General features: G+C 41.0%; 1 protein-coding gene across 1 annotated transcript in view; it reads right to left on the bottom strand.

The window, feature by feature from the left end:
* Positions 1-27202, bottom strand: part of LOC144085438 (ephrin type-A receptor 3-like) — a 90761-nt gene that overhangs the window by 9292 nt on the left and 54267 nt on the right. Inside the window, exons 11-14 of the mRNA XM_077614711.1 lie at positions 15276-15343; positions 13959-14084; positions 13294-13479; positions 4071-4132 (exon numbers count right to left, since the gene is read on the bottom strand). Of these exons, the coding sequence (XP_077470837.1) occupies positions 4071-4132; positions 13294-13479; positions 13959-14084; positions 15276-15343 (442 nt within the window). The remainder of the gene's footprint in view (positions 1-4070; positions 4133-13293; positions 13480-13958; positions 14085-15275; positions 15344-27202) is intronic.

Genomic DNA, 27202 nt, shown 5'->3' on the forward strand with positions numbered 1-27202 from the left:
CTCTCCGTTCCTTCTTTTTTTTGTTCCATCCATCTAGCGCCGTCTTAGCTCGGGTCGAGAGAACTCTCTATTAGGTAGATGGCGTCCGTCCCCGTGTCGCCATTCATCACCGAGCCATCATCTCAAAGGGGCGTGGCGCTTTCTACCGACGACGACGGCGCTTCTTTGTCTGCCTCTTCGGCAGCTGCGGAGTAAGTTAATTAGCCGCTCGTTTTGCAAGAAACTGATTGATTGGAGTGTCTAACAAACCTAAAGACTTCCTCTATCAATCTGTCCACCGCATTGTGTTCCGGGACCGGTCGGGAAGGAGACTAATGAGATGGCGTGCCTTTCAATAGATGTACAAATGTATGGAGGGGGGGACGGGAGAACTATAGCTCGCGAGCCATATGTGGCTCTTGACCAAGCCAAAATGGCGCTATAATCATAATTTTGATTCATTAGATTACCTCTTAAATGCTTAGTCTCATTGATTAGTCACAGCATAACTTTGTTGTTAGGATTATTGTTTTTGTACATTAAAAATGTAAAAAAACAGCACACATTTTCACTCATGGTTAGAGTGCTAGCTTAGCATTGGGATCTCTTCTCAAAATGATTGGCCTACGAAATGGGATCAAACATTTTGGGACACTGTATTTGTGGGACAAACTCAATGAAAAATGTGCACTAAACCGGTCCAACTTTGCGTTTGATAAAATTAGAGGTGCTACTCAAAATAACAGATCTCATGTCCTAGTTGGCCTAATAGCATACTACTCTGAAAATGCCTGAAGTTAAGCAGGGTAAGGCCTGATTAGTACTTGGATGGGAGACCAACTGACCGACTTTTATGTTACCATGTGCTCGCTTAGCCTGTGTGAAGTAGTGACATCTCTAATATACACAAAGTCTCTTATAGGGCCGTGGCCTGACTGGTAAGTCATAGCCCTTGGAGCCTCACACTGCTGGCCGCGTGAGTTCAAATCCCGGTATGGAGACATTTTCCCTTAATTGTTTCTATCTATTTGTAGTCAAGACCTTCCAACAATGACATATCAAGTGTGGCCAATGTGGCGTAGAGGTTTGTACATCTGACTGCCGTGTGGGCAGTTGGGGTTCGAATCCCGCTGTCGTTTGACTGATCACTACACTATGTAGTTCAGTAAATGGATGATCCTTTTTTCATTAAAATAAAGACTTAGTCATTTTTTTCAGCAAAACAATTATGTTTCGGCTGACCGGAAGACAGTTGGGGGGAGGGGGTTCCTGGTGGTGTTCGACAGTCGGCCTTCGGCCGACTGCCGACACCATACAGTCGTCGACTGGCGACACCGGGACGTGAACCCTCGACACCCTGGTCGCAGGCAGGTGACTAACCCACTACACCACGAGGCGGCCCGCCTATACATGGTCATTGGGTGCTCTTATTTAAGGAAAGATGACAGTCTTTTTTAATGGCAAAATGGTTCAGCGTCCACTGAGATTCGAACCCTGCTTGCCCACACGGCAGTCAGGTGTACAAACCTCTACGCCACATTGGCCACACTTGACATTGTCATTATTGGAAGGTCTTGACTACAAATAGATAGAAACAACTAAGTGAAAATGTCTCCCTACCGGGATAAATAAGAGCACCCAATGACCATGTATAGGCGGGCCGCTTCGTGGTGTAGTGGGTTAGTCACCTGCCTGCGACCAGGGTGTCGAGGGTTCACGTCCCGGTGTCGCCAGTCGACGACTGTATGGTGTCGGCAGTCGGCCGAAGGCCGACTGTCGAACACCACCAGGAACCCCCTCCCCCCAACTGTCTTCCGGTCAGCCGAAGGCTGACCGGAACATAATTGTTTTGCTGAAAAAAATGACTAAGTCTTTATATTAATGAAAAAAGGATCATCCATTTACTGAACTACATAGTGTAGTGATCAGTCAAACGACAGCGGGATTCGAACCCCAGCCTCCCACACGCCAGTCAGATGTACAAACCTCTACGCCACATTGGCCACACTTGATATGTCATTGTTGGAAGGTCTTGACTACAAATACATAGAAACAATTAAGGGAAAATGTCTCCCGACCGGGATTTGAACCCACGCGGCCAAAGTTGTGAGGTTCCAAGGGTTATGACTTACCAGTCAGGCCACAGGTCCCTAGTAGAATATGTGTCGATTAGAGATGTCACTTCTTCACACAGGCTAAGCGAGCACATGGTAACATAAGAGTTAGTTACAGCAACTGGTAGTAAAGGCAGTCAGTCGGTGTCTCATCCAAGTACTTACCAGGCCTGAATCTGCTTAAATTCAGGCATTTTCAGAGTAGTATGCTATTAGCCCAACTAGGACATGAGATCTGATATTCTGAGTAGCACCTATAATTTTAGCAAAAGCAAACTTGGACCTGTTTAGTGCACATTTTTCATTGAGTTTGACCTAAAAATGCAGAGTGTCCCAAAATGTTTGATCCCATTTTGTAGGCCAATCATATTAAGACTACTACATTACAGCCCTTTTCTTGACATTTTTGGTGCCAAGTCTTCATTTGTTTTGTAGTTGATGCCTTCTTTGCAAAATTATGAAGGACATTGCACTGGTTAAATGCCTTTTTTTGTTTCATTTTGTTCATTTAATGTGTGACATTTATTACTTCAATAAAACGACAACACTGAAACATTTTTACATTTGTCTTTTTGTAGCGTTTGAGCCGCTTAATTCACGGTCGGACAATGACGCCAATAGACGTCTAATATATTTGGGATTTTGCTCATTGGCTGCCACCCTCCCACTTCAAATAGATTGGACGTCTAGTACTAAGGACTCTTTTTAAGAGTTTTTAGTTTCTACGATCCACATGATTGGGCGGCGGCTTGAGTGGTTAGCGTGTCGGCCTCGCATCTCTGGGGTTCAAATCCAGGCCGGTCCACCTGTGTATAGTTTGTATGTTCTCCCCGGGCCTGCGTGGGTTATCTCCGGGTACCCTGGTTTCCTCCCACGTTCCAAAAATATCCATGCTAGGCTGAATAAACACTCTAAATTGCCCCTAGGTATGACTGTGATTGGTCGTTTGTCTCCCCGTGCCCTGTGATTGGCTGGCCACCGATTCAGGGAATAAGCTGGGATAGGCTCTAGCACCCCCCGCGACCCCAGTGAGGATAAAGCGGTTCGGAAAATGAACATTTGGGCGTCAATAGTACTGAAATTGGTTATTGAAAAAATACATATGTATATAATAAGTAGTTTCAAAGCGCTACTGCCAGCCCTCCCATTTCAACGAGATAGCAAAAGAGCTTGGCCGCCGTATCGGTGGTTTTGTATCTTCTCGGGGACGGCTGTTTAATAAATGGTCGGCGTAATTAAATACAGAAATGGATGCTTGGAGCACAGATCAGCTGTAAAAAGCATAAAACACGTTCCATTATGATAGCGAGGCTGGCCTTTACGACCCTCGTTACAACGCAAACTGCTTCACGCAACATTTTCGGGTCTGCTTTTTTGTTTCATCTGGTTTTGTGGGGGCAGGATTTAAGGGTATCGCTCGCCATTGATGGATCTCGTCATCTTTGGCCAATCGTCGCAGTCCTGATGGGAAGGAAGCGCTTTAAAGGAGCACGCCGTGTTGAAATGAATTGGACATCTGGCTTTGTCAATGGGATTCTAGGAGGGTTTTTTTCAGTTGGAATGAATCAGATGTTAGTGAGAGTCTTTCTCTATAGTTAGATGAGACAATTCATTCATTTTTCTGAACCGCTCATCCTCACAAGGGTCACGGGGGGTGCCGGAGCCCATCCCTAAATTGGCGGTCAGCCAATCGCAGGGCACCAGGAGACAAAAGCCAACCAATTATAGCTATGGTTAAGCAATTTAGAGTGCTAAATTAGCCTAGCATGCATGTTTTTGGGACGTGGGAGGAAACCGGAGTACCTGGACAAAACCCACACAAGCCCAGGTAGAACATGCAAACTCCACCCATTGAGGCCCGCCCTGGTTTCAAACCCAGGACCCGTGAGTCCGACGCACTACCCACTTTTTCCACATAAAAAAACCCGCCTTCTACTGTAACTCCGCCCCCGAGCTTGTCAGTTGGGTCCGACTCACCTTGAGGAAGGTGTCCAGGGATCCATTTTCCATGAACTCCGTGATGATCATCACCGGCTTGCCTGGGAAAAGACATAACGAGGCAGCTGTAATGAAGCCCAATTACGCGGAACAAAGACGGCCGGCGGCGCCAGAGAACAAGAGTCGGTCGGCGCTCTTCTTCTTCTCTGGCCTCGGCTCGCAATAACATCAGAATAATATAAAGAAGTAGTCAACAACATAAATAAGTAGCACAAATAACAAAAACAACAAACAAATGAACAGATAAATAATAATAATAAAAAATAGGCTCCGCCCCCAGCCATAGGTATAATGCAAAAATGTATAGATATACAGACTATTTTGACACTTGAAAAAAACCGTGTGGTAAAAACTGTCAACGTCCAACAAATCACAATTAAAATATGTTTGTTGACAATTTATTACGACCAAGTTTAGTCACTGGATAAGTTTATGTGAAATTCATTATTTCAAGTTTTTGTTTGCGACCTTATTTTGCTGCTGCGCAACTGAAGGGATTTGTTTGTTTAATTTTACCTTCAATGTTACCTTTAATTTTAAACTTTGTTGAAATCACCCTTTTTTTAGATTAGATTAGATTACTTTATTCATCCCGTATTCGGGAAATTTCACTGTCAAAGTAGCAAGAGGGTGAGAATACAGACAGAAAAATACATTTTGGACATAAATAAATGGATTATAATGTTGCGACGAGTGCAGAACTCGACTCGAGTATTGGAAGAAACTGTCCTCGAGTCTGTTTGTCTTGGCTGTTATGGTCCTGTTCGCGCCTGCCAGGATGTGTATTGTCTTTTACGATGCTCTTTTGGGTGCACAAAAGACATTTTTGTACTACTTTTTCCTCCTACTTCATACATTTCCCAAGTATCGGATCAGGACTTCGATATCGGCAGATCCTACGAATCGGGTCACTCGGAGTTAACGGGCAAAAATAAGCGATGGGGACCTCCCTACTGCAGACAGCTCGTGTCCGTTTATTGCCCAAGTCGCGCTTTTTGGTCGACATGTTGTCACGGGAAGGCAGAACAACACCACGGAGGCCTCCAGTTAGATTGCAGGTAAAGGCAGCCATGTATCAACTTAAATGAATTCGCTATCTGTGAAGCTAACAGCAACACACACACATAAGCGCGAGGACACACACGCACACACACAGCCGTGGGTCTCTGGTGTCGGTGTCTTCTTTGACAGTAACATTAGTCTCGGGGATAAAAGTGAAAGAGAATTGGATTTTCTTGTGCTGGGGGTGCCGGGTGAGGATGGCCAATCCGCATTTATCTCGGCGCCGCCATGTATTCCTTTGCTTGCTGTTTATTACTCGCCGACGCTTGGTTTTTACGCTTGTCCGAGAAGTGCTTTCAGGCACGGCCGTGGAAAATTTCTAGGTTCGGACGCAAGTTGGTGGGATTTACGGGGGTGTGATGCTCGCTATAAATTAATCTGTTGCTGCGTGGGGGGGAGGGTGTCTGACTTTGTAGCTCATTAAAGCAGTATATACAGAATTAAATGCTTTTATCTTGTTTCTAGAATTTTTAGATTTTTGTAATGATTTTTTTGCTTCTAGAATTTTTAGATTTTTGTAATGATTTTTTTGTTTCTAGAATTTTTAGAATCTTTTTAAATGTTTTTTGTTTCTAGAATTTTTAGATTTTTTAATGATTTTTTGTTTCTAGAATTTTTAGATTTTTTAAAGATTTTTTTGTTTCTAGAATTTTTTTAATGATTTTTTTGTTTCTAGAATTTTCAGATTTTTTAATGATATTTTTGTTTCTAGAATTTTGAGATTTTTTTGTTTCTAGAAATATAGCTCTGTGGTTGAGTACGCTTTGCGCCATTTTTTTTAACCGCAGACATATTCGTTCTTTCGCCTCCTGCAGTCAACACGATGCCATCAATGGCGGCCAATGAGTGAACAAGAAACCTTAAAATGGCCTAAAAATAACAGGAATGTCCCTTGGAAAAGCCCAAAAATCATCAGAAAGCGACTGACAAACAGGAAGTAGCCCAAAAAAATTCTCTAAAATCAATAGATGATTCAAAATTAACAAAAAGTGACCTCCAAATGACACAAAATGGACTCGCCGCCTGCCATTGACAACAATAGAAGTCCAATTTATTTAAACTAGCCGTGGATGCTCATTTTTCAGTTCAGTAAATATAATATTGAAAGTTTTTGAACGACCCAAAATAATCACTACCCACTTTGCATCTCATGAAAACTGCGTCAACTGCGCTTTTATTTTGAAAGTGCTACAATTGATAAAAGGGCCCAAAATGGCGCGTCCATTTCTGTCAAGTCAAGCACGTCGGCAACGACGTTACGAGCGTCCGCGCGCGCCTGCTTTGCGGCGTTATCGAATGAAGGCCGCGGCCAAAAGGAGAAAATGAAATAATTGCCCCATTGATTCACGGCCAGGCGGCCAACTCGGTGATGTACGGCTCTGAGAGACGGCAGATGCGCGGGTGCGCCACGCCAGGCCCAGTTGGGGGTGTAAAACAGGTAGACACAAAGTCAATAAGCTTATCTCCCGGCTGGCCTCTCTCTCTCTCTCTCCGCCCACCCCGCCTCTCATTTCCTCCCGTTCATCTCTCTCCGTCCGCTGGCGTCCGCTCACGTGGGAATCTCTACCCGCATCTTTCCCGTCCGTGGCCCTCGTTTGTTCTCCGGCGCTATCTGGGCTAATTTCCTCGCTCTCGTATCCCGTGTCATCTTATCCCCCCCGCCCCCATCTTGCAACCATCATCACCTTCTCCTCCTATCTCAACGGCCCCTCCCACTCGCCTCCGTGGTCCAATCGGCTGCCGTCTTCGACCCCCGCCGCGCCCTTTTCGTGCGACGAGTAACGGCTAATTTAGTGTTCAAGTCCCGCGATCACGGGCACGCTAATTAAATGATAAAATCTTGACAAAGTGTTCATTCTTGACGAGGATTATCCGTGCGAGGGTTCGCGGGGGTGCCGCTGGCGATCGTTGGATTACATTATATGCAAATCGTGGCTTTATACGTGACCTAAAGATCGGGTTTGAAGTTTATTTTTAAGATTGTATAGACTCACTGATTGAAATAAGTTGTAAGGCTCGCGGGGGGTGCTGGGGTCTATCCGACCTATCTATGGGCACACCCTGAATCGGCAGCCAGCCAATCGCAGGGCACGGGGAGACAAAGAACAACCAATCACATTCATAGCTAGGGACAATTTAGCGTAAAATTAGCCTAGCATGCATGTTTTTGGCTTGTGGGAAGAAACCGGGGGAGTACCCGGAGAAAACCCAGGCAAGCAAGGGGTGAACATGCAAACTCCACACAGCAAGGACCCACCTGGGATCGAACCCTCGATCCCAGAACTGTAAGGCCAACACGCTAACCACCAGCCATTTAAAAACTGTATAACACAAATTTGCCAATGTTAACCAGTAAATGATAAATCACATATTTTGTTGATCTACCTATTTATTTATTACTTCTTTATTGATTATTTATTTATTGATATTATTTATGTATTATTGTTATTCATTGATTATTTATCTGTTTGTTGTTTTTGTGCATTTTCCTACTTATATATGTTGTTGAACACTTATTTACTATTTATTGATTATTTATTTGTCTGTTGTTATTTGTGCACTTTGTGGTGAAGCCTTAAATCTCATTATACTTGTATAAAGACAATAAATTAGATTAGAATTTAATTTAATTCCGTATTCAGGATTTTTTTTTTGGTTGCAGTAGCAAGCACAGACACAGAAGACATTGTAGACCTAGTTAAAAAAAATGAGTTCAATTCAATCTTAACGAAAGTCTATTTTTTAAATTCCAAGTAATCTAAGTCAAATTTACGTGAAACACAGGCAGATCACTTAAATCATCCCTATTAGATTAACACTGAAAACAAGTGTCTTCCTGGATGTGTTTTTCCGCAATGCACCAACAAAATTTCTACTCAAACCCAGTGACAAAGTACTTGTTCTTTGTTACTTCTCACCAGCGAATGGTGCGAACACATGGCGGCTTTACAACGTCCACAAGAGAGTCACACTTCTTGATATCGTTCCCTCCTACGCCGACACCCGCAAACTGAACACACACCATCTTGCGTGTGTCAACTCACAACGCCGCGGGTTGCCAGCCAAGAATAAACGGCAGGCCGGTGTAGCGTTACTTCTAGCGGGGTTTGGGCACAATGAAGCGCATTCATCCCGTTTCTTGCGTTTAGACAACAAACATGAGCGCACGCACACCCGCGCGCTGACAAAAACCATCAGCGGCCATCATCTGGACACCTGCCAGATTCAATTATCCTGGCGAGTGATAGATAACAGAGGTTTCCAATAAAGTCGACCGCACGCGATACTCTGGTCAAAACGGTCCTTCTAGTTTAGGGGTGTCCAAACTTTTGTCTCCAGGGGGTGCTTAAAAAAAATTAAAAATTAAAAGTCTAAGGATACAAGGGCTAAATTGAAATCTTTCCATATTTAGTTGTTAAATAGACAATGGGAATGAGGTAAAAATGTATTTTAAGTATTAACTCATTGGCCATGGACAGCGATATGTAATACAATTAATTAATTTATCGTATAGTAAATAAAAATTGGAGTTCGGTTTATGGGTCCTCAAAAAAACTGCAGGATTAAGTGGTGGCCCGGGGGCCAAATTTTGCCCATCGCATCATTTTGTGCGGCCCGGGAAAGTAAATCAAGAGTGACGACTTTCTGTTTTAGGATCAAATTAAAATGATATAGATGTATATTACATTTCCTGATTTTCCCCCTTTTAAATCAATCATTGTTATTTTTTAATCCATTTTTCTGTGTTTTTAGTTCAAAAATCATTTTGTAAAATCTAAAAATATATTTAAAAAAAGCTAAAATAAACATTGTTTTAGATCTATAAAAAACGGCATATTCAGGGCATTTAATCCAGCTCTTTTAATCCATTTATTAAAAAAATCTATATATTATATCTAAAATGGTCCGGCCCACGTGAAATCAAGTTGACGTTAAAGCGGCCCGCCAACCAACCCGAGTCTGACACCCCTGCACTAAAGTTAGCATTGCTACATTGAGGCTAATCGCAAAAGACAATGTACTACCCACTTTAACTAGCTAGCATGAACTAATATTAGTCTACGAAAAACGCAAAAAGTCACACTTGAAACATGAAGTCGCTGTTTACAGCATTTGTAAACAATGCAAAACAGAGAAATATGTATTTAGTTGTCTGTGCACGTTTTGTACCGACTGCAAAGCTAACAGTTAGCGGCTAAGCACGCACTGTTGTTGAACATTTCAAATTAAGAGCACGTCAAGTTCAACAGAAATGCAGATGACCGCCATAACTCGCCACTAATCTAGCTTTCAATAAATACCTGCAAAATTGAAATGATTTAGTTCCGAACTAGAAAACATGACCATAATTTTGGATCAAATCAATGCTTTTGTTGGGCTTTAATTCTGAAGAGTAAATCCGACATTGGATTTTTCACCTTTTATATGCAACACAAAACTAGCTTTCAAATATACATCGATTTTTTTTAAAAGTAATATTACCGTGACCATTTATTGCATTTGAATGGGTGGTTTAATAGAATCTACTGTCACATTAGTAGTAAAATCCCTTTTTCGTTTAAATGTGAACAATAATATTGTACAACAGCGATACTTTATGAGAATTTATATCGCCACTAAACATTATTATTGAGTCTATCACCCTCCGTGGCACTGAATGGGCATTTTGGCAGCTATAATTGAAGGCTTTTTTAAAATGAGACGATTGTATAAAAACACACTGCAACCCACATTTCCCAAATTAGAGACGTGGTGAAAGAGATGAAGGATCGGAGCAGATTGCGGTGCCCACCCGATTTTTTTTGTGGCCCACCAATCAGCGAGACAATAGCAACAATCAGCAGATGACAGACAGCAGAGGCGCTTATTAGGGTGGAAGACGGCGCGTGGCGCCCGTAAGCTGACACAAAGCACGCATAAAGGATGACAAATGTGGGAATTGAAAAGATTGTCGTGACCACGCACTCGACACTTGGCAAAATGACGATGAATACCTAAAGACGGCTCTCTCGTTTAATGTCATCCAGAACAATAAGCGCCAATGGTTCACAAGTCCGGAAGATTTCTGCAAAGGGAGCTTTTTTTTCTTCTTTTAGCAACGCAGCAAATTTGGGGGTGTTTTTGCATGGCTTTTTCAATGAGAGATTTGCGATAAGCACTTTTTTAATGTTTAGAATTGTTAACTATTCATCAAAAGGAAGCTTTCTACTGTCGAGTTCTTTTGGAGGTGAAGGTTGAATAGTTGCAAATTAAATAGAAACGCATTCATGCTAGCCTTATGCTAATGCTAACGAAATAACTCATTCATGGGCGAACTGGGTGTGGTCTAAAAAACGACTTTTAATAGTTGCAAATTAAATCGAAACGTATTCATGTTAGCCTTATGCTAAAGCTAACGAATAACTCATTCATGGGTGAAATGGGTGTGGTCTAAAAACGACTTTTAACATTAAAGACACTAAAACAATCCAAAATAAAATCTCCCAAAGTTGAGATTTTGACGAGGGAGTATTCATTCATTGTGGCGGGGGTGCTGGAGCCTATCCCGGCCAACATTGGGGAGGAGTCGGGCGACATTTTGAATTGGTCGCGTTAGAAAAAAAAACCATAAAGCTTAAAACGTGAAAAACGGAACCTGACAAACCGTTTGAAAGTCATATATTCTTTATCCTCCGTGGAGAACGACGGATACAACACTGAATAAATTGTCTAGTTATGCTATCGATAGCCAAATTGAAGTGTGTGGCAAATATTGTTGAATTCTATCGTCGCAGTGTGTTTTTTAAAGATGTACACGTACTAAATTTTGTTTTTTTCCATTACATTTATAGCACAATCTCTTGTCGGAGCTGTTGCGGAACGGTGACTGCAATTCCTCCTTCCCCGATTGAAGTCTAGTTAGCGAGTCGGCCCTCTTGAACCCACCTGAGCCAGGTGCATGCTGGGTCAGCTTTCTTGATTACATACTGAGGGAGGTGTAAAAGGCCCAGCTGGTGCCAGAGAAAAGGGCCTGAAGGAATTATTGACCCGTACCAATCGGGCTATCGTCCAGCCACCCAGAGCTTTCGGTTGCGACCTGTGAAATGACGCCCCGCTGGTGAGATTTGTCGGGGGGGACTCTATCACCCCGGCAATGCGCCGTAACGATGGGAGGACTGCTTCGGAAAAAAATACGTCAAATTCTCACTAGCTCCCTGTCAAATCCAAAATTAAAGTGATTCATTTTCATTTATTTACGTTTCACGGGTTACGTTCATCGATGGCCAATCATGTAGCATTCACTTCTCGAATTAAATTGAATGTTTTTATTGTCATTATGCAAGTATAATGAGATTTAAAGTTTCACCACAAAGTGCACAAAAAACAAACAAATAAATAACCCCCCCAAAATTAATAATAATAATAAATAATCAGTAAGTAATAAACAATGTTATGCTAGGCGATGTCATATTATTTGTTGGGTTAATTTATCTATGTAATATTATTGTTGTCATTTAAGCTAGTTATGTTATGCTAGGCAATGTCATATTATTTGTTGTGTTAATTTATCAAATGCTGTTATCAGAGATTAGCTTTGTCTTTGAAACTAGTTATGTTATGCTAGGCTATGTCATATTATTTGTTGGGTTAATTTATCAGATGCTGCTAACAGAGATTAGCTTTGTCATTGAAGGTAGTTATGTTATGCTAGGGTATGCTATCTCGTTTTATGACATATGTCCGATTTTTTGAACGTCAGCGGCTGTTAACGGATGCTAGTTTTCTCTTTGAAGCCAGTTACTTTCTGAATGGTCGCCTTACGTCAGATTGCGTCAACTCGTCGGCCGCCATTATCGGCGCCAGACGTCCAATCCGTCGAAACCGGAATTGAAACGTGATCCTCCGCCGCCCCCAAATATTGCCAAGAACCGAACCCATTAAAACGTCATACTTAATAAATTAAAAACCAATTGTCTACAAGCTCGCTGTGTAATTGTATCGCATGACTTTTTTTTTGGTACTCAATTGCGATCGATACGGGGCAAATGGCGAGTTATCCGTTTCTGCTTTCATTAGCGCCGGGTCCGAGGCGGTCTTCTCCTGGTGAAAGGCTGGCGAGATGAAGATGAAGCGATAGACTGAAAGCGACTAAATGAGAAGATTAGATGAACACCGAGGGAGAAAGCCGCAGCGCGAGATGGACACGGGAGACAAGGAGATAGATGGAAAAGGGAGCGGGCGCCGCCGCCGCCGCAGATGACCAATCAGCTCTCTTGTTGAACCCAGCCCGTGTCTCTCCCACCGACGGACGCCGCCGTCCTAACGCAATCACGCCGAGTAAACAAGTGGCGGTTTGAGGGGTGGCCGTGCGTCATGGAGGTGTAACCATAGTAATGGAGCTTTATCAGATGGGGGGCTCGGGGGGTCGGCTTCTGTTTACACCTGCTGCTAAATAACGCTCGGGTTGCTTTTTGTTAACAGTATTTTTGGACAAGCAAATGAGGCGGCCGTTTGTTAGCTGTCGGAGGAAGTGACTGTTTTTACTCATTTTTAAACATTTATTTATTTATTTATTTTTTATATTTTTATATATTTTTTACAAATATTTATATATATATTTTAAATATTGTTATATATTTTTTAAATATTTTATATATTTTGTAAAAATATTTTTATATATTTGTTTCAAATATTTTTATATATTTTTTAATATTTTTATATTACTTATTTATGTTTTTACTGGGAAAATGCACTACCAATTTCGTTATATGGAGCTTTGTATGATGACAATAAAGAGATTTGATTTGAAGAAAAAATATATATATAAACCCTAAATCTTATATAAACAAACATGATGTAGACTTTAAATTTTAGGTCATGTACACAAAAATATGAGGATTTAGTATAGATTGGCTCTTAATGTGTCATTGACGGTGTTAGAAGTCAAGTTCGTTTTTTAAAGTGTGTGAAATGTTTTTGGTGTTTTGTCAAATTTCCTATGTTTCAGGTCTCAGGGGGTGCCGGAGCCGCTCAAAGCTGCTTCACTAGTAGTAAGAGAATTACAGGCTACTGACGCTTTTTTTGTTTGTTTTTGTGGGAAATTTTCGGGCACTGAATTTTCAGCAGACCTCTACCAAAGAATCAGAAAATGGCGACTCACATTTAGTGACGACTCCCTCCAGCCTGATGATATTGGGGTGGTCAAACTGTCCCATGATGGACGCCTCGGACAGGAAGTCCCGCCTCTGCTTGTCCGAGTAGCCCGCCTTCAGACTTTTGATGGCCACGTAGATTTCGCGCTTTCCTTGCACGCGCAGACGCCCACTGCACACTTCTCCAAATTCTCCTATAAGCAAACCAGTTATGAATAAATACCTCATTTTGCCTCATTTAAGTAATAATTAATAGCGGAAAAAAAAAATCACATTTTTATGAACTCAAAAAAATGTAAAAAAAAATAATAATTAATAGCTGGAAAAAAATCTAATTTTTATGAACTCTAAAAAAAATAAAAAAAAGTAATAATTAATCGAGGGGGACATTTTGAATTTTTATGAACTCTAAAAAATGTACAAAAAATAATAATTAATCGAGGGGAAACAATCACAAAGTAGTGAATTTGCGATAAGTGAAGACGTGATAATCGAGGGATTACTGTACTGAAGTCAGATGTCCAATTGGTGCACTTCTTGCAATAAAGCCTTTTCTGATGTACATGAACCACCCTGAGTCCTCTTTCAAGTCTCCGTTTATCTTCTAAATCCCCCGGAACAGAAAACCATAACGTAAATCCCCCCAGAAATACCCAAAGGTTTTCCGGCATACCGGCTCCGATGACTCTCTCGATGCGAATATTGGTGGCGTCGATCTCTTTGGCGAAGTCCCTGACAGCCTGGTTGGGGTCTTCGTAGGTGTGCGGGTGGATGTAAGTCCGACTCCCGGGAAGCTTGACTGAGCACGTGCAAACGGGGAAGGAAAAAACAAAACAAATGAGATCCGTCGTCAATTGTGCTTCCACATCTCATAAATGTTTGCCCGAGATGAGCACCTGGCCTTTACGAGCGTTCATAAAAGTTGCCCGTTTGCCACTGGTGAAATGTGAGCGCCAGTTACATAATTAGATGCATAACTACTTAGTTAGTCGGGGGTGATAAAATGACTCATCGTTTTAACGGGAAGCCATAAGAAGGCTCAGCCGGCCAGAAAACAAAAATTATTGATGCCAACAAAAATGTCAGCAGTGTCGCTTTCTAGCATTGGAGTCGTGAAAACGCATGTAGCATCTATGCTAACAAGCGAGGCAATTTTGGGAACAGTTCATTTGGATTGGATGGTAACAAAAACACACTTTAATTCATATTCACAGCAAAATTATGATTGGACAGCGCAGGATAGGACGCCTCTCGTTGTCAATGCCAATGAAAGTATTCATGTGATTTTATTACCATGCAATTATGGGAACTGGATGACTGACACTGGCGGGGATTGACGACCAATTCATTTGGATTGGACACTAACTAACACTTTTCAATTGATATTCACAGCATAAGTAGGATTGGACACCACAGGATAGGACGACTCTCGTTGTCAATGCCAATCAAAGTCTTCATATGATTTTATTACCATGCAATTATTGGAACTGGATGACTGACACTGGTGGGGATTGACAGCCAATTCATTTGGATTGGAGAGTAACAACCAGTTTTTGATTAATACGCACAGCAAAAGTAGGATTGGACACCAGAGGATAGGACGCCTATCAATGCCAATCAAAGTCTTCATGTGATTTTATTACCATGCAATTTTTGGAACTGGATGACTGACATTGGTGGGGATTGACAGCCAATTCATTTGGATTGGACACTAACTAACACTTTTCAATTGATATTCACAGCAAAAGTAGGATTGGACACCAGAGGATAGGACACCTATCGTTGTCAATGCCAATCAAAGTCTTCATGTGATTTTATTACCTTGGCCGTGCGATTATGGGAACTCATTGACTGACATAAGCGGGGATAGATGCCAAATTAATTTGGATTGGACACTAACTAACACTATTCAATTGATATTCACAGCAAAATTAGGATTGGACGCCTATCATTGTCAAAGCCAATGAAAGTGTTCAAGTGATTTTATTACCTCGGCCATGTTGGAACTGCATTTTCTCTTCATCGGGGTCCTGCTTGGCTTTGATGTAGCCGCAGTGCCTGGAAAACAAATCATGTTCAAATATTTAATAATACAAATAAAATACATTTTAAAAATAAAACTAAACATTTTTAACCCTTTCATTGCCAATGACGGCGAGAGACGGTCAATGGATGTTTTGAATGTCTTTTACTACAGTTTGTGCTAGTGTTGACAATAAGCGAATATTATAGTATTATACCGACCTGGCAGTTATGAAGTAAATAAATATAAGTAAATATGTGAAAATGATAATTATATATACACACAATTTTTTTATTTAAATTTTTGATTTTGATTTTTTTTGTGAAAAAAATATGTATATTTTAAGAAAATTTAAAAAATTAAATTAAGAAAAACATTTTTGAAATACAGAAAGGTATGCATAGTTAAATTCCTTAGATGTATTTATTTATTGAATTAATTTATGATCATAAATTATATTATAATATACATATATATAACAATAAAAAATAATAAGAAAAAAATGGCTGAATGTTAAGACCAACTGTATGTATAAATGTGCATCTGTGTATGTATAGATAGGTATATATATTTCAGCAACACGCTTATGTATTTATTTATTAACTTATTTATGACCTATTTATTTATGTCTAAAATGTCTTTTGCTGTGTCTGTATTCTCACCCTCTTGCTACTGTGACAGTGAAATTTCCCAAATACTGGATCAATAAAGTTATCTCATCTAATCTGATCTAATATTTCCTCATTTGTTTTAACTGGAGATTTTCACATTTGAAGCCATCTTTCCGTCCATAAGCATCTCTAAAATTGCTCCCAAAAATTTTCCCAGCATTCCCCATTCCTCGTTCCTCATTTGCGGGCCGCTCGCCAAATATTGACCACGGGTGAGTCACAGACGTCCCCCGTCCGAACGCCGCCTCCGGATTTACAACGGGTCGACCTCCCACCTCCCGACACCTTCTCCGCCCCCGACGCGCCCCAATCCCCCCCGCGGCAAAGCGACCCCGATATTGATCCATCGATCAAGCGGCCCTCGGTCCAGCTGCGAGGAAGTGTTTAACTGATTGCATTCCGCCCACCCGCTAACAAAAGGGGGGGTTACCCGCGTATTTTTCCAGCGTGTTGAGCATTATCCCAAAATGGGTTTAACGGCCGTCGCCGGCGCCCATAAACACGGCAGACTCGCTGCTCTTTAAGTCAGCGCGAATATTTCAGGCGCAAAACCATAAAATGAAAAAGCAATTTCGCTTAATGACCGACTCAAAATGATTTAAATGAAACATGGCGTCTTCTGTCTGTTGCTTTGGGGTTGGGGGGGGCAATTTTACTTTATCTCATCTGCACTTCCCTTTTCAGATTGGATAGGCGAGTTGCGGATGTATTTTCATCCATTTTTTTACCCGAATGTAGTACGCAGAAAAAAAGCAAATGCTTCTTCCCACTTCACTCGACGGCACAATGAAACAGACAAACATTTGTTCAGTGTTTTTTTTCCCCGTTAGTCAGTGCGAATGGCGGAGCTTGTTCGCTAATACGAGAGGAGTATATACTACAGATTTTCTGATGTTACATTGTTTCCAAATTTGCCGATATTAAATTCTGTTTCCAAATTTGCCGATATTAAATTCTGTATCCAAATTTGCCGATGTTAAATTCTGTTTCCAAATTTGCTGATATTAAATTCTGTATCCAAATTTGCCGATATTAAATTCTGTATCCAAACTTGCTGATGTTAAATTCTGTTTCCAAATTTGCTGATATTAAATTACTATGTTTCCAAATTTGCCGATATTAAATTACTATGTTTCCAAATTTGCTGATATTAAATTCTGTTTCCAAATTTGCTGATATTAAATTACTATGTTTCCAAATTTGCTGATATTAAATTCTGTTTCCAAATTTGCTGATATTAAATTACTATGTTTCCAAATTTGCTGATATTAAATTCTGTTTCTAAATTTGCTGATATTAAATTCTGTTTCCAAATTTGCCGCTATTAAATTCTGTTTCCAAATTTCCTGATATTAAATTCTGTTTCCAAATTTGCCGCTATTAAATTCTGTTTCCAAATTTGCTGATATTAAATTCTGTTTCCAAATTTGCTGATATTAAATTCTGTTTCCAAATTTGCCGATATTAAAATCTGCTTCCAACTTTGCTGATATTAAATTATATTTCCAAATTTGCTACTCAGTTTGCACACCCCTGATCTAAAGTATAAGCCACGCCCCCTCCTATACACACGTTTGGCGTTTAGCTACTATTAGCCAGTGGAGACTTGCATTTGGGGGATGGGTCGCTAGCGACAGTGTCACCCGCTTATCGGCTGGCCAGTCGATCGTCAGCATCGGATCGTTACGCACTTGACACTCACCCGCGCATTCTCGCCGGCGGGCGTGTGTTTGGAACATATGGGGAGCGAGGAACGGCGAGGAACGGCGAGGAACGGCGAGTCACTATGATCCCACGGGTGCGGGCGCACCCCCGCGCAGACATACGCGTTCCGCGCAAGCTAACGCCGGGCCCTATTTAATAAGCGCGTGTGGCTTACAGATGTGAGCGAGTGCGTCTGATGGGAAATGAAGACATTTCCATAGTAATTACAGACTGACTCATTTCTCCTCTCCAGTTAAAAGTGTCATGAATCATTAGCGCCGCGCTTGCAAACGCCGCGTGAAAACTGACGTGGTTTCGCCTTTTGTTTTCACCTGTCTTCTTTACTCCGGCGCTAAAAACATCACCTGGGATCGTGTTGCTAAGGATGGAAGAGGTTTGGCGTGGTTAGCGCATCGGGCTCGCTGTTCTGGGGTTCTGGGTTCGAATTTGGGTCGGTCTAGACCACGTGTGTCAAAGTGGCGGCCCGGGGGCCAAATCTGGCCCGCCGCATCATTTTGTGTGGCCCGGGAAAGTAAATGATGAGTGCCGACTTTCTATTTTAGGATCAAATTAAAATGATAGATATAGATGTATATTATATTTCCTGATTTTCCCCTTTTAAATCAATAACTGCAATTTTTAATCATTTTTTTTCTGTGTTTTTAGTTCAAAAATCATTTTGTAAAATCTAAAAATATATATAAAAAAGCTAAAATAAACATTGTTTTAGATCTATAAAAAATGTAATATTCAGGGATTTTAATCCAGTTATTTTAATCAATTTATTTAAAAAAACCTAAATATTATATCTAAAATGGTCCGGCCCACGTGAAATCAAGTTGACGTTAAATCCGGAGGGCCGTTAAGTCTTCCAACTAGGGTGCCAAAATTAATCGATTAATAAATTGACAGCTTTCTCGATCGTGCTAGTCAATAGATCATTTTTGGACGTTCAAATTAGTACAAATTTTTGCAATTATTGATTTAAAATGAGGAAACAGGAAATAATCTACAATCTTCATTTGAATTTCATCATAAAACAGAAAGTTGGCACTCATCATTTACTTTCCCGGGCCACAATAAATAATGCGGTGGGCCAGATTTGGCCCCCGGGCCGCCACTTTGACACGTGGTCTAGACTGTCTGCATGTTGCCTGCGTGGGTTTTCTCCGGGTACTCCGGTTTCCGCCCAAATCCCAAAAACATGCATGCTAGGCTAATTGGATGCTAAACTGTCCCGGTTTTGTTGTTTGTCTCATTGCGCCCCGCCATTGGCTGGACACCGATTCAGCGTGTCAATTTCCCCCATGCCCCCCACGCCACCTCACCCCGCCCCAACGGGGGCTCGCCGGCCCTCACCTTTCCCTCCGTTCCACTTGAGCGACGACAAGCGACTCCACATTTGCATATCAATTTACTTTTTAATATAATAGTGTGTCACTTGAGAGCCATTTGTCATTGGGCTAGCAAGCGTGGCTGGCTCAGCCAAGTCCAACCACGACCCCTTCTTTCTGTCCTTCTCACTTTTTACAGCTTATCTCGCTCTTTGGGGGCATTCTTTTTTTCATAATTCTGTCTTTTTGAGACGGGGTGTCAAAATTATATTTGACTAATTGACAGCCAATCGATTAGCATAGGAATTGATTTTTATTTATTATTTGTCAACGAACTTGCTGATTACAAATGGTCCAAATGTGGGGGGGGGGGGGGTGAATTTTTGAAGTGCAAATTTTGACTTGTATAGTCTATTGATTTAGTGGAATTTATTTATTCATTTAAAAAAATATATATATTTGTTTTTATTGATTGATTTTAAGTGATGAAATGTAAATATTCGCAGTCTTTGTTTGAATATTTTTGTTGAATTTTATCATTTACATGTAGAAAAAAAGGGTAATTAGCAATTATTCAGTGTTTAATTTTTAAGTTTATTTTCTTTTTTAATAAAAAAAAACCAATCACTGATATTTCTATATTTTGGAACCCATTAAAGGGGGGGGGGACTAGTGAATATTATTATTATAATTATTATTATTAAGGATTAGTCTTTTTTATTGATTTTAAAATTGTAACTGTTTTTGTTTAACTTAAAAAGGAAAACACTGACATTTTGTCAAATTCACTGACATCAAAACATAGAAAACAGTGCATCTTCTGTAATTGACTGGTAATGATTTTGATTTTTAAAATTAAAAAAAGTAAAACTAAAACAATTTTCAATCGAAAACGGAATTCAGAAATGTAAAATATTTTTCCATGTTGGTATTCTCTCATTTCTTCATTTCTCAATCTCTCCTTGAATTTGAACACAATTTAAGCCGGAACTAAATTGACCACCCACAATTTCCTTTCGAGAGTCCGACTTTGTCCCCCGCGCTTTAGCTTTGACACCCCATTTCGCCCCCCCCCCCCCCCCCCCCCCCACACGTCCTTCCACTTCCCCACTTTTGCCCTTTCCTGTTTTCTGCTCATTTTGGACGGAAAGAGTGGACAGAAAAGAGAAGCAAAGCCAGGGAGTGAGATGCCAAGGAGTGCTGACAGGCAAGAAAGGACAACCAACGGCCTTCGGCGCCCTGCATACCAACTAACAAGCAATCACGTCGCGGGACTGAGTCGAGGGGGGGAAGGGGGTTGGTTGTCGGAGAAGAATAGGGGGCCATCAGAAGAATAAGAGGACAAAAAAGAAGAAGAAGAAGAAGAAGAAGAAAAAAAAAAAGCACATCAGGGATGGAAAAGACAACGTGGCCAGAATGTCAACAGCCAATGGAAGAAGGAGAATGTTATTTATTTATTTTTATTTTTTTTAAAACGGTGGTCTAGTGGAACGGAAGTGTTGGACTCGCACTATTTAGGGTTCGGCTCTACGTTGTTCAAAATAGAAGAGGAGATAGGCGTCCAATACTTTAGAAGAAGGGAGGGTGGCGGGGAATAATGGGCGTGTCCCCCAACCGCTTCAAATGGGTTGGACGTCTGGTGCAAAATGCAAAAATAGCCATTGAGAAAACTCAGTGACGGGCCGTCAGGGCCTTCAAGGCCTTCTCTGCTGGCCTAAGAAATATTTGAATCATATATTATATTTTGTCCATCAATACTTATGAAATAATTCCAAATGGTCTGTTAGCTTCCTTTCATTGATTTTCCCCCCTGTTTGCACTGCTTCCAGATGTGTGTTTTCATATTGAAGCATTTAACCAATCACATTTCAGCCATTATTTGCTGCCAGGGTCAGAAATCTGCCTCAAGGCCTTCACAATCAGTTCTGCAGGCTCTGCTGCATTAAACAAGCGTCGATAAGACTGACTTTAACCAATCAGATTTCAAGTTGGCAACACCACAATGCCCTCTCGCAGGCGTAGGGATACGTCATCGCTTTCACCAACTATGATTGGCTAGTGATTAGCCAGAGCTACCAAACTGTATCTGGAGCTAGCTGCACAAGCAAATATTTTGTTGTGTTGATTTAAAGCCATTTTCAAGACGGACTATACCAGAAATACGACAAGACAGGCTCAACTTTCAGCATTAGATTCGATGGCGATAGAAAAGAAGGAAGAAAGGAGGATGGATATTGTGTACAGTTAAAAAGGATGTTTGGTGAGTAAAATATGGTTATATTCCGAAATAATATTTCAATTGTGGGCCAGGTTCTGATATCTGAAAAGCTCCAGTGTTTGTATTTAATCACTAAATCCTGCTAGGAAGTGGATTTTACCCCATTTTAGTGCAATTTTTGCCGTTTCGCCATTCACATCAATCGCTGTCTTAAAACTTCAATGCTTAAAGTAAAAATACTAGCCTCCCTTTCTTTGTTAATACTAGCAGCCACATTTTATTTTTATTTGTTAAATCACAAACGCTCCTCCCCCTCCGTGGTAGCGAATGACCTTGGAGCGCCGTTAGCCAGTGACGCTAGCAGTTAATAAAGCGCTCGTAGTTCAGCGCCGTTTGGCATACCTGCTTTGTTTTTTACGAGCGGCCGCATTTTATCGTTTTAGAGTCCAGTCGCTAACCGTGAAAAAAACAACAAAAAAACGACCCGTTCCTGAACACACCGTGGCTTTTATATCCGTTATTATTTTCTGCTAATGATGCTAAGCTCTAACAATGAGCTGTTTGACATTGTGTACGCATTAACATTAGCATTTCATTGCTTTATTATTGATTATTATTTTACATTGATTATTTATCTGTTGGTTTGTTTGTTGTTGTTATTTGTGCATGCCTCTGGCCTTGTTTTCATTACTGGCACAATGACTAATGGCCATTAAATATCAAGCAAGGAACACGATTTCAATTAATTATCGAGAATGAAATCGATGGCTTTAATTTGCCGACTTGTTATTTCACGGAAAAATGTATTTTGCGCCTAGAGACCGCGCTAATCAACTCTTTCAGGTATGTCGTACCTGTTGTGACTTTGCGCAATAACCGAAGACCAAACGACCGTATTTTCCGCAGTACGAGCCGCAGAGAGAAAGAAAATATGTGGGAAAATGTGAGCATTTTTTTAGTCTTTTCACCGTTTTTAAAAGTAGAAAAAGTCAAAGAGACTCAAGGACAGTTTCTTCCCAAGAGCTGTCGTCACCTCAACAACTCAACTCGAGTTCAAATCTACACTCATTTTTTATCTTGTACTTGCAATAAAAACTCCATATGCTGTAACCCCTTTTGTCACTTTTGTACCTACTGATTTCTGTGACCACTTATTCATGTTGACAACTTATCTACGTTGATGATTTATCTATGTTGACGATTTATCTATGTTGACGACTGATCTACGTTGTCTATGTTGACGACTTATCTACGTTGACGAATCAGCTACATTGACGATGTTGATGACTTATCTACGTTGACGACGTATCTACGTTGACGATTTATCTATGTTGACGATTTATCTATGTTGATAATATATCTATGTTGATGATTTATCCATGTTGACGATTTATCTATGTTGACGACTTATCTACGTTGTCTATGTTGACGACTTCTCTACGTTGTCTATGTTGACGACTTATCTACGTTGACGACTTATTTACGTTGTCTATGTTGACAACTTACCTACGTGGGCGACTTATCTACGTTGACAACTTATCTATGTTGACTACTTATTTATTACTTATTTATTTAGTATTATTATTTGTTGCTTATATATCTAGTCTGTTTGTTTGTTGTTGTTATTTGTTCACTTCCCGACATATTTATGTTGTTGACTACTTATTATTACTTATTTATTGTTATTATTTATTGATGATTTATTTGTCTGTTTGTTGTTATTTGTGTACTTTGTGATGAATCTTCAAATCTCATTATAATGACAATAAAGGAATTCAATTCAACACAATGAATTATTTTGACAACATTCTTATGCTATTGCTAATCATTGCAAATTAACACCAAGGAGAGACTAATGAAAAAAAAAAGACAATAAAGCGGCGCTAGGGGTAGTGTCAACCTTTCCATATTTAACCTCAAGTTAGCCATATGCACCCAACAAAACACCCAAATGTGGCTCCTGAGCCACAGGTTAGTAATAAAATGCTAACGTTAATGCGTACCCAATGTAAAAACTGCTTATTTTTCGAGCTTATCGTCACCAACGCGCCATTTTCTCGACCGCCCTTGACGTCCACTAGCGATAAACCCAAGAAATAAATGTTTATTTAACGCGTCTGGCACAAAAAGACTTCATTTAGCATCCCACTAGCTAGAAAAGAGGCACAAAACGAGTCCAACTGAGTCCAATCTCCATCTTGTCCGCGTCTGGCACTCGCCCAACGATCTCTGACCATCGCGTAAAAAGATTTACTCGGCGCGGGATAATTATTAAGACGGAGAAATGATTAGCCCAAGAGTTATGACTAATAAATCTGTCTGCGTTTCATTAGCGTCCTGTTTGGAAACATTTCAATTAGCTCCTTCTCATTAAGGAGAATGGAAAGGGATAAAAAAAAAAAGAAGCAAGAAGCCAGGGGGGAATTTCAAAGACGAGGAATACGGGAAGCGCGTGGAATTTTTATGGGTGAAACATGCAAACGCGGATGATCAAGCCGAGTGTATTTTTATATATGCAAATGCGTATGTAAATGAGGGTAATACCGCTAATGATGTCACTTACTTGATGAGGTCACGGTTATAAACATGCAGAATAAATAAGTCCAATGTGCAAAAACGTTTTTTTTTGTTTTTCTGTGATTGTTTCCTTTTTTTATTCTTTGTTTTTTACAGGCTGTTTGATCAATCCCATTGCAACATCTGCTCATTTGCATAAAGCCTGAGTGGAATTGTTTAGCACCAGAGGCGCCGCAGATGCAGTCTTTTGCACACAAACACGCACGCGGCGGCGGTCGGGTTCCACCCTCCAGTTTAATTGAAAACGCGGAAAAAAATGAATAATTCACTAATGGCATCGTACGACTATCATGATTTGCTTTTTTTAGGCAGCCTTTCACGTGGCCAATACTGAATCTTTATTTTTAGATGGTCATAACAAGTAGCTTTACGCCCAGAGAGATACTAGTATGCCACTCATATCGGGAAATACTATGAAAACAATGCAATGGTGGCCCTGCCCCAAGATGGCCACCGTCCAAAAATTAGCACTTGCTAATTTTCACCTTACGTCATGTTCTCCCCGGGCTTGCGTGGCTTTTCTCCGGGTACTCCGGTTTCCTCCCACATGCCAAAAACATGTAAGCTAGGCTAACTTGTTGAACACTCTAAATCACATGTGTCAAAGTGGCGGCCCGGGGGCCAAATCTGGCCCGCCGCATCAATTTGTGTGGCCCGGGAAAGTAAATCATGAGTGCCGACTTTCTGTTTTGGGATCAAATTCAAATGAAGAGTATAGATGTTTATTAAATTTCCTGATTTTCCCCCTTTTAAATCAATCATTGTCATTTTTAATCCATTTTTTCTGTGTTTTTAGTTCAAAAATTGTTTGGTAAAATCTAAAAATATATTTAAAAAAAGCTAAAATAAACATTGTTTTGGGTCTATAAAAAACGAATATTCAGGGATTTCAATCCCGTTCTTTTAATCCATTTATTAAAAAAAATCTAAATATTATATCTAAAATGATCCGGCCCACATGAAACCAAGTTGACGTTAACGCGGCCCGCGAACCAACCCGAGTCTGACACCCCTGGTCAAGATGATGACCGTGAAAGAACCACTGCGCCGTCAAATGGCTTCCTGTTCAATATTATTCATTCATTTTCTGAACCGGGGGTGCTGGAGCCTATCCCAGCAATCGCGGGACACGAGACAAACAACCAATCACACTTATTGCTAGGCACAATTCAGAATGCTAAATTAGCTTAGACATGCAAACTCTACGAGTGCGTTGCCATGGATAAAGTCCCCCCCCGAAGCCCACCCTCTCTGTGCGACTCTCTCTCCCCTCCGGGAAATGAGTCTAATTTGAGTTCTATTAAACAAATTTTAGTACTATTAAACCACTAGTTATGTGTTACTTTGTTAATAGATGGTGAATTAGAAGAAATAAAACATTTTTTTCCAATCCAATATCCTGTTTTGGGTGTTTTTTCAGAGGAATTAATCACAAATTAATTTGTTTTGAGTTCATTTCAATGGGAAACGTTCGCTCGAGTTACGAGAAGATCGACATACGAGCTCCGCCACGGAACCGATTAAGATCGTATGTCGAGGTACCACTGTCCTATCAATAATAGTGATCGTAGCCATGAAAAATTCAAGTTTAATCATTGCGAAGACAAACTCATCTCCTCTTGTAACAACACGTACTTCCGATTCTACAATGGCATCGGATCCAAGACCCCCCCCCAACGTCCCCCCCTCCGCTTACCCTCAACTTCTGTCTCCCCTTTCATTTGCCACTCTTGGCTCCCCCGGCGCCACCGCTTTGATCCTCGCCGACATAAGATACACAACTCAAAGCGGCGCCCAACTTTTGACAGCGGCGCAGATGCCGCGCAAGCCACGAACGGCGCGGAGGAAGCCACCTCAACCTCAAATTGATGTCGGCGCATCGACCCCGTCGTAAAACTCGGTTAACACCTCCCGGCCCGGGAGATCTTATTAGCCGAGTGCGGCGGCGGCGGCGGCGACGCGCGTGCCAGACGCGCTACATTTAACGGCTGTTTTTTACGGCAAAGCTCATCATTAACTTGGTGTGTTCGCGTTGGTCCGTTTGTCAAGAGGAATGTCGCTAAGACCATTTTTGGTCTTCAGATGTGGTATTTTTTTTCAGTACTGATCCAATTTTTCATATCCCATCTCATTTTCTGAACCGCTTTATCCTCACTAGGCTCGCGGAGGGTGCTGGAGCCTATCCCAGCAAATTACAGACACAGGATGGTGGGAGACCCTGAATCGGTGGCCAGCCAATCGCAGGGCAAAATGAGACAAACAACCAATCACTCATAGCTAGGGACAATTTAGCATACAATTTAGCATACAACTAGCATAGAAATGTGGGAGGAAACCGGAGTACCTGGAGAAAACCCACGCTGGCCCATGGAGAACATGCAAAGTTAGCATATAATTAGCCTAGCATGCTTGTTTTTGGAATGTGCGAAGAAACTGGAGTACCTGGAGAAAACCCACGCTGGCGCCGTGCGAACTTGCAAAGTTAGCATACAATTAGCCTAGCATGCATGTTTTTGGAATGTGGGAGGAAACCCGAGTACCCGGAGTAAACCCACGCTGGCCCGGGGAGAACAAGCAAAGTTAGCATACAATTAGCCTAGCATGCATGTTTTTGGAATGTGGGAGGAAACCTGAGTACCCGGAGTAAACCCACGCAGGCCCGGGGAGAACATGCAAACTTAGCATACAATTAGCCTAGTATGCATGTTTTTGGAATGTGGGAGGAAACTGGAGTACCTGGAGAAAACCCACGCTGGCCCGGGGAGAACACGCAAAGTTAGCATCCAATTAGCCTAGCATGCAGGCTTTTGGAATGTGGGAGGAAACCCGAGTACTTGGAGAAAACCCACGCACGCCCGGGAAGAACATGCAAACTCCATACAGGTGGACTGACGTGGATTTGAACCCAGGTCCCCCACTGTGAGGCCGACGCGCTAATCACTCATCCGCCGGGCCGCCCGCTAGAATTTTTCTTCCGGTCAAAATAAATCCCCCAAAATTTAATTAATTTCAATTAGATCGCATGTGGGCCAGACCATATTATTTGGGCCAGACGTCCAATCTTATTTAGTGATTATTTATTTATTATTTATTGTTTATTGTTGTTGTTATTTGTGCACTTTTTAGTGGTTAAATCTCATTCTACTTGTATCATGACAATAAAAGCATTCAATTCAAATATACATATTTACTTTTTGTCCGTCCAACCACCGAAAGCCTATTTTTATTCTGTTTTTGAATTAAAACTATTTTCAAAATGACATGTTACATTAACCGATGACTATTTAGTTTTTTTGTTACTTTTGTTGAACTTCTACTTCTTCCCACAATGCCTTTTGGTATGTAGTACGTATACATCAAGGGGTTTAAGTCAATGAATGAGTTGATCCA

Source organism: Stigmatopora argus, chromosome 12 (assembly GCF_051989625.1).
Source record: "Stigmatopora argus isolate UIUO_Sarg chromosome 12, RoL_Sarg_1.0, whole genome shotgun sequence".
Classification (NCBI taxonomy): Eukaryota; Metazoa; Chordata; class Actinopteri; order Syngnathiformes; family Syngnathidae; genus Stigmatopora; species Stigmatopora argus.